The 14,893-nt window shown below is 51.5% G+C and overlaps 1 protein-coding gene across 1 annotated transcript; it reads left to right on the top strand.

Moving 5' to 3' along the window:
- Positions 1-668: 668 nt before the first annotated feature.
- LOC128729185 (syntaxin-binding protein 5) lies at positions 669-14,639 on the top strand. The gene is made up of 23 exons (XM_053822841.1): positions 669-818; positions 3,828-3,925; positions 4,016-4,204; positions 4,281-4,415; positions 4,535-4,598; positions 4,726-4,933; positions 5,012-5,087; positions 5,173-5,333; positions 5,411-5,876; positions 5,975-6,053; positions 6,120-6,242; positions 6,325-6,461; positions 6,549-6,735; positions 8,032-8,380; positions 10,694-10,810; positions 10,877-10,999; positions 11,088-11,213; positions 11,288-11,479; positions 11,542-11,650; positions 12,052-12,138; positions 12,682-12,777; positions 12,870-12,994; positions 13,087-14,639. The coding sequence occupies exons 1-23, from the start codon at positions 669-671 to the stop codon at positions 13,347-13,349; spliced, it is 3,660 nt and encodes a 1,219-aa protein (XP_053678816.1). The 3' UTR covers positions 13,350-14,639.
- The last annotated feature ends 254 nt before the right edge of the window (positions 14,640-14,893 follow it).

The raw sequence follows: 14,893 nt of genomic DNA, 5'->3' as shown, positions 1-14,893 counted from the left end.
TCTCCTCCTGCTCCTTCTCCTCTTCGCCATCCTCCCACACGATGTGCATTGCGAAAGGAGCGGTCATTTTGGCGACCAAAAAGAACAGCTGGTTTCAGGGTTCTTCTTCGTTGCGCTGATCAAATTCTCGCACACACGCACACGCATCCCCCATTTTTCCCACCCGGTTCCTTTCTTCCGCACGCCAGCACACACACACACACACCCACCCACACCCGCACACCACCACCACCACCCAGCTCCGGAAGCGGCGGTTTCGATCGGAAGGTGTTTTTTTTTTGGTTTTTTTTCCGTTTTTTTTTCTCTCTCGCCAACGCCAATCATTTATCGATCTCCCACCCGAAACGGGAACGATCGATCACCGTGAGAGACAGAGACAGGCACGGCTAGAGGCAGCAGCGTGAGCAAACGCGCCCGTGAGAGAGAGTGTGTGTGTGTGTGTGGTTGTGCGTGTGTGTGAGCCCCACCTGGCCCCAACTGAGGCGCGGCCCGTGTAAGAGGGGCGGTGGAAACGCATTAGGGGCGGACCGCCCGCCCGCCCCGCACCGATCAACTGCGCGCGGTACACACACACTCCCACACAGCCCACCCCCGCAGCACCCCCTCACCCTCGCCCTTACCACCACCACCCCCCCCCCCCCCCCATCCCGCAACGAGCGAGCGCAGGGATGAAGAAGTTCACCTTCAAGGGCGTGCTGGATGGCTTCCGGTCGTCGGTCAACCAGCAGGCGGCGGCGGGGGCTGGCGGGGCGGCCAAGATCTGCGTGGAGCAGGAGATCCAGGAGACGCTCCGCTCGGAGCACTTCCAGCTGAAGAAGGTAAACTTGCACAAGGCGCGCGCTTGTATGTGTGTTTGTGCGTATGTTGGGATGTCCGTTTTTTTAATTTTTTTCTCTCCTTTTTCGTCCTTCCATTGCATCCTGGGGATTGGGGCGGGAGGGGAGGGAAACACTCACTAATTTCGTGCCCGTGAGAAGTTGTTTGGGCGTGGTTGTGTAGCTGTAGAAGAAGAAGAAGAAGAAGAACAAAACCCCAAAATGCAATCGCAAGTGAAAGCACGAGAGAGAGAGAGAGAGAGAGAGAGGGGGAGGAAGAAAGTGAATCAATAGAGAAAGCTTATTTTGTTATCTTTACCTCCCCCCCACCCCCTCAAATCCTCCTCCAGCGCAACCCCCCCCCCTCTCCCCCCTTCCCTCTTGCAATACTTTCCCCGTGAAGTGACGTTTCAGTGCATAAATTGCTCACACTCGGGTACGGGTCGATGGCGATTTGCGTTAGCCTGGACACACACACACACACATACACATACACACACCTCTTTCCGTTCCCATGATGTCATCCTCCATCGACAGACCGGTACATCCGAAAGCGGCGCAAAATGTGCCTCCCCACTCCCATTCGCCGTGCAATCAAACAAAGGCCCCCTTCTGCAAGCAACCCAACAAAGCCCTTTCGACGCGGAGAGAGAAAAAAGGAAGAAGAAGAAAAAAAAGGGCACACATCTATCAAACCACCACCACCATCGCCGGGAGCGGATTGATCGAGCATCCATCGGGCAGGAAAACCTAAACCGCTGGGGGCGTTTCAAATAGGGGAGAGATTTTCCCAACCCCACCCCACTGCCATATTGCGCACCAGATTCATCCCACCGGCGGCGGGATGCATCCCTCGGCGCCCGTTTTGCCCCCCCTCCCATCTCCTCCCCACTCGCAACCATTTTGGATCGATATTTTCCCGTGTGTGGCCTTTTTCCATTTTCGCTCGCGAAAAGCGACTCGAAAGTGTGGTTGCTGGCCGGTGGGGGGGGGGGAGGAAAATCGATGGTGGGAAATCCACGTCTTGTTTTCCTTCCTCCCCCCCCCCCATCCCTCACGCCCCCTTACCATGAATCGCGATCACGTGGGTTATTGCACAGCCTCCCGAGCAGTGCGGAGGAACGGATAACCTTCAAACAAACAAAAAAGAAAAAAAAAATACATTACGGAAAATCGGCTCCTTTTTTAAGGGGAGATGGGAGGAGGGGTGGTAATTTTCCCACCCACCTTCCCTCGTGCAGGGGGGGGGGGCCCTCGAAAAGGACCGGAAGGGCACGTGACGCGTTTTCCATCCATTCTGGGTGGGAGGAACTTCCCCTCGCACCTTTTCCTCATCCCCACCCCCCTCCCACCCTTCACCCGCATTCCAGCCGCAGCCTGATCCTTACACACATACACACACCCATACACACTGAACATCGAGCAAACAGTGCGCATGTCCGTGCTGGGATGGAATCGTGGTTTTCTTACCTTTCTTATTCCCCCTGCTCGTGGGGGAGGGGGGTGGGAGTGTGCAGGGCAAGGATCTAATTTTGTTATTATTGCTAAAAGGCACCCTCTTTCTCTCTCGCACCCCACCCCTTCCCCCATTCTCTCACAAAATGACACGAAATTCGCCACGAAAAAAAAAAACGGGAGCTCTCGCGAATTGGTTGGCGGAAAACAGCCAGCGTTTGTTTTATTTGGTATGTGACCATTTGTGAACTATATCATAAGACACACGCGGCTATTTTCCTCAACCCAGCACCTCGGCCCCTCCTCCGTTGTCTATCTCCTCCCGCTCGTGGGAAGGGGGCTGCGATCGATCGAGGCAGTTGTGAATGAGGGTGGACTTTTCTTCCCAGCGGCAAGGATGCACCACAAAATCAAGCGCTCTCTGTGCTCATCGTGTGTGAGGGAGAGCGAGAGAGAGAGAGAGAGAGAGAGAGAGAGAGAGAGAGAGAGCGAGAGAACAGCGAATTATCACTACCTCACCCACTCATGGCGCGTAGGGCACGAAGGGCTATCATAAAATCGATATCGCGCGAGCCAGAAGGCGTGGAAATCTCTAAAATGCTGATCTCACCGGGGAAAATCTGCTGTCCAACCCCCGCCTCGTGCAAAAGACCCAACCACCCCCCCCCCCCCCCCTCTCCCGGCCGACGACTAAAGAAGGGCTGATCCTGGCGGAAAACCTGCTCACATTCGCTTCATTATTATCTGCCCTACCAATGGCCGGTGCAAATCGTTCCCACAGCGACCCCAGCGCGAATCAATATTTTGTGCCAGCAAATGTGCCCACTCCCCCCACCGCTCCCATCCTCCCTGCGGTTATTTCCACCCTCCCATGTTGTGAGGAAATTTTCCAGCAGCCCCGCAGTGCGCAGATGTCGGATCCGGACGTATCTTCTGCTGCCCTTTCTGCGAATCCGCCACCTGCCGTATTCTGGCGAATGTTGCGAGTGTGCGCACAACACGACCTACTGTTAATGTGTGTGGGTGTGGGTGTGTGTGATGTGTCTTTTTTGGAAGGGGAGTGTGCGGGGGGGGGGGGGGATTTAACATTTAGGAATTTCCAATAAATTAAGCGTACCTCGTGTTACTGCCTTTGGGTTTTGAAAAGTATGCGCGAGAAGTACGCGATGTTTGGGCAGGTTTTGTGAGGTTATGAGCGTTTGTATCCGTGGGAGGATACGCCACGACATGAAGGGCATGGTCATGTGATGGCTGCCCGAAAATTGAGTGCCTCTGAAAGAACTTCTTTGTTCCAGAGGGCTAAAGGTGGAGGAGGCCATATTCCACACTTCCCCGATTCCTAACCCTACTAATCGTTCAAAGCTTCATCGGCGAGTGATGAGCAAGCAATCCCGATGGGTACCAGGGACATTCGACTCTCAACCAGAGGACTATATATTCGATTTGGTTGCGATGTTTATCAACGCCTCCGGGATCTGAAAAGCTTGCCAGCTTATGACCCTTTTCATCTCAATCTGTTCTCTCTTTCTCTCTGTCCTGTTTGGCGCAAATTTTCAGACCTTCCGGCATGGATTTCCCTTCTCACCCACCGCGCTGGCGTTCGATCCCGTCCAGCGCATCCTGGCCGTGGGAGATAAATTTGGCTCGATGCGACTGTAAGTAGCTCCCGGACGGGATTTCAACGACCAAAGAAAAAAGCTCCCAAAAGCAGAATACTGAGCATCCCTTTTTTTCACGGCTCGCAGGTTGGGCAAGTTTGGTGTCGACGCCCACGTCAAGCACGAGGGCGAATCGGCCTGCGCCGTCAACCTGATCGAGTTCCTGGTGAACGAGGGCTGCCTGGTGACGGCCACCGCCGACGACACGCTGCATCTATGGAATTTCCACACCAAAATCCCGAAGGTGGTGCAGAGCCTGAAGTTCCAGCGGGAAAGGTAAGCGAAAGGTGGGCTGTTTCGGTTTGTTCACGGCAGATTCTTATCCCTTTCCTTCTTGTACTTCTGCCAACAGAATATCTCGCCTGCATCTACCCATCGGTACCAAGTGGCTCTACATTGGAACGGAAAAAGGAAATACGCACATCGTCCACGTCGATTCGTTCACCCTCAGCGGCTACGTTATCAATTGGAACAAAGCTATCGATCCGTAAGCCACCTTCCCAGCGTGCTGTTGGTGCCCGAAATAAACCATAACCTCACATCCTTTTTCTTTCTCCCTTCGCTTCCGGTGGCATGCGCGTTTCCGGTGTGTCCTTTCGATTTCAGCATTCGAAAAACGCACCCTGGCGCAGTGGTCCACCTATCCGATAATCCGCTCGACGCGAACAAGGTAAGAAACCTGATCGCCAAGACACGCCACGTGTGCCACCCCATGTGGGCGTGTGTGTGTGTGGTTGAGCAGCTGGTGGAGGGGGTGAGAATTTATTTTTACATCGCTCTGTTCGTCCACCCAACAGCTGCTAATAGGATTCGAGTCCGGTCAATTAGTGCTGTGGGATATGAGAGGCAAATGTGCGGAATTTCGCTGGCTATCGCAAGAGCCGCTCAGCTCCTGCTCCTGGCATCACGAAGGGAAACACTTCATAACATCACACACCGACGGTTCTTTATGTACGTGGCCTTTGAAACTTTCACCAAAACCCTTAACTCATAGTTTTCCTCACGGTAAGTGTTGTGCGGCGCGAACGTCAACCTGGTGCGATCCTTTTTACTTAACCGAGTATGCTTGGCAACTTTTTGCAGCTAAAACGAACAAGGAAGGAAAAACGGAGAGCTGTAACTCAATTCAAAAAGTCGAAGTGAAAACGAATAGAATAGGGTAGGTATTTGTGGTGGGGTTTCGCTTAAAACTGCTGCTTCCGGTCACTGACAGCATATCCGTTGCCTGTGTTCTTTCCCGACAGAGATCAATTTACCATTTTCTCGGGCGGTCTGCCGACGGAAAAATGCAGCCCCAAGTCGCACTGTATCACCGTCATGGTGCAGGGCAAATCGACGACCGTCCTGGAGATGGAGCACAGCGTGGTCGACTTCGTCACCATGTGCGAGAGTCCTTGGGGCAGTGGTAGGTATCCGGCCCGAGCGCAGCATGCAACCAGGCGCCTCCATGACATCCTGACCCAACGGTATATTCCCTCACAGACCTGCAGGAACCGTACGCGGTGGCGGTGCTGCTGCAGAACGACCTCGTCCTGATCGACCTGCTGACGCCCGGCTATCCCACGTTCGAGTCGCCTTATTCGATGGACCTGCACGAGTCGCAGATCACCTGCTGTACCTACCTGGCCGACTGTCCGTCCGACCTGGTGCCCGCGTTCTACTCGGTCGGGCGGAGTGCGGCCACCAACCGGCGATCCGGCTACTCCGAGCGCGAGTGGCCGATCAACGGCGGTGAATGGCAGCCGACGTCCTGCAGCTACTCGGAGATCATCCTCACCGGCCACCAGGACGGCTCGATCAAGTTCTGGGACTCGAGCGCCGGCACGCTCCAGGTGCTGTACAAGCTGAAGACGTCGAAAATATTCGAGAAACCCCGAGTGAGATCGCTGGACAGCGGCGAGGATGACCCGCTCGCCATCTCGATGCTTTCGCTGTGCGCGGAATCAAGGTACCGGTCGCGTTCCTAGCGCTTTGGCGAGGCTCCTTTAACTTCTCAACTCCTACAACTAACCTACTCACTTCACTTTCGTGCCCTGGCGTTTCCAGAAAGCTCTGTGTTGCCTGCAACTGTGGTTACGTTGTCCTGTTCAAGTTCCGGAGAGCCGAAAGCACCGGAGATATTGTGGTAGGTATTGCAGACTGTTCGCTCGTGCGCCGTCTCTCATCGCACCCTCATCTCGCCCCCACGCAGGTTCTGGACATTCCGTTCACCATGGAATCTTTTACCGAATTTGAAGGCAGTCCCGAGTGTGAGTTCATACCTAAATCACTGCCAAAAACCGGTGACTCAGCCGAGAGCGATAAGAAGGTAAGCGTTTTACGTCCCACGAAAGGGAGACGGTTGGGTTCTTGCCCCTGCCATGAACCTATTTCATCTCGACCCCTTCCATTTGCAGAACTGCAGCCTACTGAAGGTGAAAACTGGACCACAGCGGAAGCCGCCCGGGTTTCAAGCCCAGCTGGTATGCGTCCCATCGTGGGCGTGCGGCAGTGTGCAGATTACTGCGCTCACGATCAATTCCAACTACGGACTGTAAGTTGCCCGGACGCTCTTGGCGCTCTAGCTCCCAAAATCCCTAACCTATTCTCGGTTTGTTCTCCGTACCCTGCTCTACTCCAGCATGGCTTATGGCAACGAGTACGGCTTAACGATAGTCGATATTGTGAAGAAGACGTGCGTGCTGAACCTGTGCACCCAGGAGATCTACGGTGCGCAAGATCCGTACTCGCGGACGCCTCGGAGTCCGAAGCGTTTGGAAAACAGTCAATCGAAGGACGATTCATTGCGTTCCCCTAGCATAGACCAGGTAGGTGTCGGACGCTCGGGAAACCAAACCCTATCCCGCGGGAACCAAACACTAACGCTCCACGAGCCAGCACCTATAACACATCATGTACTGTATAATGCATCCATTTCGGTAGCCAGTGGGAGCCTTGTTTGTGCGTGTGCGTTTTTGTGTGCGTATGTGTGTATAACGCATTAACTGTACAATTCTCATAGGGCTGGGGCGCGCAGGTTCACGCCTCTGTGGTAGGTGTGGATCTTCGCACGTAGTTTTGCGGGGGCGAGTTGTTCTGAGCACATCCTGCAGGTGCTCAGCATTCATACGTCATTCGTATGAGCCCTGGGAAAGGTGTGTGCGGTCGGGTCACTTTACTCCTTAAGCCGACACCAGAAGGAGCCGTCGAATGCTGCTTTCCATTCGCAACCGCACACATCTCTCATCCGGGCGTAGGAGGTTTGGGCAGCAAGCAAGGACATTGTACATTAAACGGGACGCGTGGTTGGACAGCTTGACACCATCCATCGGGAGACGCTTGGTTGGCTTTCCCCTAGCGGAGAAGTCGTGTACTAGTAGCTATATCATCTACATTTCGCGTGGAAAGCGGCACCTCTAACATCGTTGGTTGCTCCTGCATGTGCTGGCTTGCTGCGAAAAGGTGTTCTGCAGATTTAACAAGGGATCAGGACATCTTTCGAATGAGAAGGAGAGAGAGAGAGGAAAGAGAAAGAAGCTCATCAATTTCGCCCGCATCATCTCCACGTCACAAATGACAGCCAATTTACATCTATAGTTAGCGACATCCACACTCACACCCACCCACACTAACCGACTGTACAGAATAGTATAACTTACTAACGCGCACCAGAACCATGTACAGCAGTGGATAGCCAGTAGGTGTGCTCTTATCTTACACCATTCGTAGAGTTGGAGTCATGGCCGGCTCCCAGAGCAAACGGGCCACTAGAGGGGCCGTAACACCATACAACACCGTAACCTAGCCGTGCGTCGTGTGCTCTGTATCGTGTCTTATCTTAAGTTTACCAAAAACAAAAAAAAACAACCCCCTTTCACGCCTTGTTTCGTTTGTTATGCGTTCGTTTGCATCCCCTTTAATCCACCGCGTACTCTCGCATCCTCTAGCCTTTTATACATACAGCAAAAAAAAACCAAAAACAAAAAAAAACTCAACCCATCGTAGTAAGCTAACCCTTAGCCGTTGGGTGGTGCGCTTCGCCTGTTAGAGATGGCCGCAATGGGCACCGCGGATGATGATGATGATGATGATGATTACCGAACCAAGTTATCTATTTGCTCCAGACCAGCCACGTTGACTCGGCGCGGCCAGAGGAGACGGTCGAGTCGGCGGTTGAGGCGGAGGAGGCCCCCCCGGTAGACTGTCCAACCATCCCCTCCTCCTCTTCCAGCGCCACCTGCCCGGTGAGCGGTACCGTCGAGGGGCACAGTCCGGGCCCGAGTGGTCCGAGCGCCCCACCAGGTGGCGGCCAGGTGTTGGTGGCGGCAGTGGTGGTGGAGGGTCCGTTGCCGGCACAGGTCCTGGCACCACCGACGGAGGATACGGTGGCCCCACCGGAACCGGTGGGAACTCGGCGGGCGAAAAAGTCTTTCATTGAGTCCTTGCCACTGCCGAAGTGGCTGCGCAACACGAGTAAGTACCCTGTGGCGTGGGCGTTCAGCCCGTCTTCCTCTTACAAACACACACATACACACACACGAGTACACACATACACGACAGCTAACGTATCTGGGTAGTATCATCACCATCGTGTCCTAGCTATACTCGCAACCACGCGCTTCCTACTCTGTGTGGGCCTTTTGGGAAGGCCTTGCCTACTTCTGCATCATCAGCTCAGTCGTCCATCCGTTCATCGCTCTTCTGTCTCAGCGTCGGTTGCTAGGGCGATTTCGGCTGTAGGCTCTGATAGGGTTGCCACGCGCAAACACAACCATACACGGGTACCTCGACTCCTTGACACACGCCGACAGGAACAACCTGACCGCCGAGCGAAACCTTTGCGTCCGCTGTTGGTCTGAGCGCCGCGTTCTTCCGCGTGTGTGTTTGTCCCTGCAATGGCGCTGGTTTTTTGTTTAAGAGGGGAACTTTGCATTCATTATTCGCAGGCACAGGCTCCGTTTTTTTTTGGTTTGTACTGGTCCTTTCTGAACCCAATCTAAGCTTGACCTTGAGCGTGACCTTGACGTACTGGCTTGGGGCCCCGAGGGGGATGCAATGTGCAGTTGCTTTTGCAGGTTCAGGAGGGTCGTGGCTGCAACCATCACCCTTCTCCAGAAGTTCCCACCCTTCACCCATTGTTTCCCCTCTCCCCTCCCTCCTCCACCACTCCTCCCTCTACTGTTGTGCTGGTTTTGCTCTCCCATTACCCACAAGCCAACCTCCTCCTGTTCCGTTTTCGAACACAGATAAATGGGCTCGTCGGTGGCAGCGGTGGCGGCGGAGGCAGCGGCGGCGGCGGCGGTGGCGGTGGCGGCGGGATCGGGAGCGGCACCACGTCCAGCTCCGCGACGACGCCCAACGCGGTCAACTCGAACATGCCGCTGTCGATGTACGAGCGAGGCATGAGCATATCAAGTGCCGGTAGTCCGAGCAAGCGCACTGGAGCTGGAAGCGGATCCACGACAATAACGGGTCTGACAGACTCGGTCAGGAAATCACGATCGCAAGGTGCCACCTGCAAACACCTCCTCTGTTTTATTCTCACCTCAGATACATGCACACACACACACGCGTCTGCGCGCGCGCTTCTTCCCCATCTCTAAGTGCTGTGCGGACTTCCAAAGCACGAACATCTGCTTTATTTATCTCAAATTTTCCCACCCCAGCATCACTGCTGGGTTGCACGGACCTTTTCCCGCACGATTTCCACAGACACACCCAGCTCGATACCGGACATTCTGAATTAGTCGGTGTTTGAGCTGCTGCTCCTTAACCCTACTTTTGTCCTATACCCAAGCACACTACAACCACACGGTGGGGTTCGTTTTTTGTGCCGAATGTCCTTTTTTTTGTCGCATACCCCATGTAGATCCATCTTTCTTCCCCGTTCCTCTCGTCGGCACCTTGTTTTGCATTGTCGTTTGTTTTAGTTCAAAGATTACTCCCTCGACATCTTCGTGCCCGCATGCAAAGACTTTCTTTTCGTTTCCAGTTGCATATTCGCTTTGCTGAGGTTCCTTTGTCGTTATGTTAATCGTAGCAAGATGCGTAGCTCAATACAGCAATATTAGTGAAGTATTATCGAAATATCGGTAGTCTGCTAGCTTTGTGTAGCACCTCACAAGTTTAGAAGGGTCGTAGCTATGCACAGACCGTAACAACACCGTTTTTATGCTTCTGAAAGCTGGAGACGTTTGGTTTTTGCTTCTTTTAGGAAAATGCCCGACTTGTGGGAAATAGTCTCCTTACATTTAGTTCTGCTTTTTAGTTTTATCAAGTAGTGATGTTTTGTGCTAGTTTCTCACGTTAACCATTTAAAAATGGTCTTGTGTTCGTAACTAATCTGCTTGCGGCTGTGTTTTGTTAACCTTCGCAAATGAACAGAACCTGCTGCCGAGAACACAGCGAGCATAATATCTGACGCCTAGTACTTCAAGAGATGCTTGATGAAAGTCAGTTTCGTTGCCTTTCGGTTTTTTTTCGATTTTCGATAGTTCCACAGGTGATTTCGATATCCATCTTGCGGCCTAATACGAACTGGAACTGTTACACGTTCTATAGCACGTAACGCGTTACGATAGACCATTAGCCAGTTAGCTCTTCGCACGCTTCTTTTTTTGTAACTTCCCAAACCTCTGCCCCTATGTTTTCGTTCCATTACCAATAGATGTAACCTCTCCTAGCAGCTGTATGGTACTAACACGCGTCACGGTGCAACCCGGACTGCGGAATTTCTTTATCTCTTTCTCGGTTCATTATCGCTATCTCCGGCCCTCGCAACCACAGATAAGTTGGATAACTCATTCTCGAGATCTCGTTCATCTTCTATGTCAAGCTTAGAAAATAATGCAATGGAGGCTGTGACTTGTTTGGCTTTTGCCGATAGTTATGTAAAAAAAAGCGGTAAGTACAGATAGTAAAAAAGCATACGGAGAATGGCATTAATGAAGGTGTATCCTTTTCATGTAGATCCCTCAATGGCATTGCCTACAGCATGGTTAGGAACCAGTTTAGGATCGATCCTAACCATCTCTCTTTCCATTCCGGAGAACGATCTGAGGAAAGCGAATGTGGTACAGACAGCACCGACCGGTAGGTTTACAGTTGCCAGTTCACCATCCGGCTACTAATGGCGTATGTCTTATTCAAAAATATATCTGCTCGCAACGCCTTTTTCCAGGAGCTATGTTCCGGCTGAAGGGGTCCATCCTTTCGATGTCGCTTCTGGATTGCAACGGGGCGCTCATTCCGTACTCGTTCGAAAGCTGGCGCGAGGATTCGAAGGACGGCAAAGAGAAGCGGGAAAGTATGTGCGAAGGATGTGCCAGAGCTGTGAGGCGTACGCTCGACACTAATCATACTCTCTGCGTTCCGTTCCAGGGACGCCTACCAAGACATCGTCCACCAAGATGAGCCCTACCAACCCGGACGGTTTGTGCGATCGACAGTTTATTGCCATCGCGAGCGAGAAGCAGGCAGGTGTGTTCGCCCTGCCAAGCCAGAACTGCGTTTACCGGAAGAAGCTGGTTGATTTCGACTTCATTGTCAAGGCGGAAATAATCAGCATGAAAGGTACGAAAAGGAAGAAGAGAGATTGAGCGTCCCACTCACCTATGGTTGTCTTGCATTTGCAGATAGCGTGTGTCTGATATGCTACGCATCGAACGGGCATCTCATGGTCTTTACCCTTCCCAGCTTGAAACCCCTACTCGAAGTTGATTTTCTTCCATTGGCCGATCTAAGGTAGGTACCTCCTGATCCATCGCTACGATGCGGTAAAACGCTACGAGGAGCAGCACATCCGGGTATTACTCCATCGCCAGATGTAACGCTCTCAAACATGCCTTCCAATACTCTACGAAGTGTGTCTTTCTGACCGTACCATCGGTTTCTTTCCACACCCAACGACACTCACTTTCACAAATCCCTAACCCTGGATGGCACGCAGTTGGTTCAGTATCATTGAGCGACATGTTTAGAGAGGCTATCCAACTCTCCCCAAGGGTGACCTCTTTCAACATCCGCACCACTGCCGTCCTCCGCCTCCATATTCCAAGTCCCTGAGGACGTCCCGAAACGATCTCGGCATTCCCTAACCTGCACCGACCCAAACAACTAAAATAACTCGTTCTCTTCACACACAGTTTCCAAACCAAGTGTAAACAGGGCGTGGTGGATCCAATGCTGTCCATTTGGGGGCAACAACTTATAGTCAATGAAGATTCGAATGTGTAAGTCATGCCTTTTGCTGCGACAATCCGTGCGCTCTCTGCCCTAGCGAAAGCGGGACCAATACAGAGAGGCAGAGGAACCGGAAAGCCTGCAGGCTTTTCGGGGAGCTGTACCTTTGCGATATCGTTTCTTCGATTCTTCGTTTCTTCAACAACTGTCGAGGGGTGGGGGGCGAGTGGGGGTTTCTTTAAAAAAAACGGGATGAAGCCTTACTTGGTTGGTGTGGATTGCTGTACCGGAAGCGACTGTTTTCGAATGGTTTCGTTTGTACTTGTGCATCGGTTACAGCGCATTCCAACAAGCTTCATCCACCACTACCCACACAAACAACTTACAGTGAATAACATTTGCTCAACCATATATATCTATATAAAATTTTGCACATATAAACATTATTATATTCTATATTCAATGGCGGGATTCCGTCTTCTAACATTGATTCAATATTTGTTCTTATCGGCTGCCATTTTCTGCGTTACTGAGAGCTTTATTTTCTTTCTTCCTTCCTCCATGTTGCCAATTTCATCGGTCCCGATCATCAGGATTTCACGGACGTTTAGCTTTAGTAACAAGGGCCACGGATTGTATCTAGCCACACCCACCGAAATCCAAAAATTTACCGTTTGCCAAGAATTCAGGTAAGTTCGTAGAGATTGTCAAATATTCAGTAGGTGATCGTACAATTGAGAATAGTAACTCACATCCCCTATTATCCCTGTTTGTCACACAGCCACCAATACAACAATATGCTTGGCGATCTCTACGTACCTCATGAAATGCCGGAAGCACCAAAGGAAAGCTTCTTCAAGGGACTATTCGGCGGAGGCATGCGCAACCTCGACCGGGAGGAGCTCTGTAAGGGCGCAGTCCTCGCAGACTTGCCACCGTACTAACCACACTTTTTACCACCGTGCTAACCACACCTTGCTCTCCCTTTTCTATCGCAGTTGGTGAATCCAGCGGCAAAGCGAACCGGTCGGTGGCGAAACACATCCCAGGTCCGAACGCCAACATCCAGGAGCTGAACGCCCGGACGACGTCTGTCACGTCAGAGATCGGCAAGGCCCACCAGCTGATGCTGGAGCGTGGCGACAAGCTGAGCCAGCTGGAGGAGCGCACCGAGCGGATGGCAAACGAGGCGCAGCAGTTCTCCAGCTCGGCCCATCTGCTGATGAACAAGTATAAGGACAAAAAGTGGTACCAGCTGTAAATCTCGGGTGGCGAGAACACAACCCCGTGGAGGGGATGTCGGGGGAACGGTGCGGGATGGGTCGTGTGCGAGATATGGGGATCCGGATGCCGGTGGAGTGGTTTTGGTTGGGGCAACTGCTGCTGTTTGCCCATGTTCGAGATTAGCAACCGTTATTTCTTTTTAACTGGAGCAAGGTCCTGCCACCAGCCTCCGGTTCCCCGGTCGCTCTCGCAGCACCCAGGGTTAGTTTCGTTATTTCCAGACCATTGTTCTCGTTCGGTTGACGCGAAAGTTGAAGAAGCAAGAAGAGATGCCCTCCCCCGCTCCCCTTCAGGAGGCGAAAGAAGAAAACGGAAGAAAAAAAACGATCCCCAAATGACAATGGTGTGGCTTTAAGGAGAATTTTAGGCAGCGTTTGAGATGAGAGAGATAGAGACAGGCGGTATAGGATGTGGTACGGATGAACGATTATCCTCCTCGCTCACACAGGCACACACGTACACACATTTACACCAACACCTCCATACACATGTTATAAATCATGCCGAGGGGAAAATTGGCGATGCGTTGAGGGAATGGAGAGATCGGAGCAAGGATATGAATAGGAATGGCAGGGGTGGTAACTAATAGCGCATTCGGTTTACTCGTTGAAAACTTTTTAGAAACGTAAGCATTAAAAAAAAGCAAGCGGCTGAAGGCGGCAACTGCAGGAGAAGAAGAAAAATAACAAAAAAAATTGGTTGCCAGTGGAGGAAAATTGCAAAACAGCAGATAATACCAAGAAAAACCGGCAGCAGCAGCAACAAAAAAACAATGTTATATTAAATTATTTTTTAACCTAATAATGAACAACAAACAAATAGAGCAGCAGTGAGTCACGACAGTGAGACAGAAACAAGAAAAAGAGGAGAAAAGCAAAAACCAAGTCATTACTCAGAGTAGTGAACCAGCGAAGTCAAAAGATGTTGCAGATGATGAAGAAACACACACACACACATACACAAACATTCAGAGAAACACACGAGAAGATGAAGAAAAACATAGTGAAAGTGTTTGCCAGGCAGTTTTCGGATCACAAGTGGTGTCGCCAAGCGGAGTTTTGCCAGTGAAACTCAGCAAAATGGCGCCGTTTCGTCTTCGGTTCCGCAGGAGAGCGTGTCGATGCGGACCGGGGAAGAAGAAAAACAAGTAAAAAATTACTGCGCGTTGCGTATCATTGTACATAGAACATTTTGATATGACGTGTACTGTACATATGTTGAGAAAAATAGCTATTATTGAAGAAAAAAAAAACAAAACAAAAAACATCTCGCCTTCTATTCGTTTTCATTTGAAACCTTGTGAGAACGGGGAAAGGATCTTGTGAGAAAAGGTGATAGTTATTTTAATGAAAATTAATGGGTAAGTATAGGATCGTTCAGCTTCGTGCTTCATCCTTAGCGATCATGCCATCATGTTAATGTGGCCATTTCTTAACACACCCACCATTGTCCTGGAACGAACATGTGACAAAATAACACTGCAAACTTTTTTTTCCATTTCGACATTTATTTCGAACACTG

Source organism: Anopheles nili, chromosome X, assembly GCF_943737925.1.
Source record: "Anopheles nili chromosome X, idAnoNiliSN_F5_01, whole genome shotgun sequence".
In the NCBI taxonomy this organism is placed as follows: Eukaryota; Metazoa; Arthropoda; class Insecta; order Diptera; family Culicidae; genus Anopheles; species Anopheles nili.
This window is presented reverse-complemented; position numbering and strand designations above follow the sequence as displayed.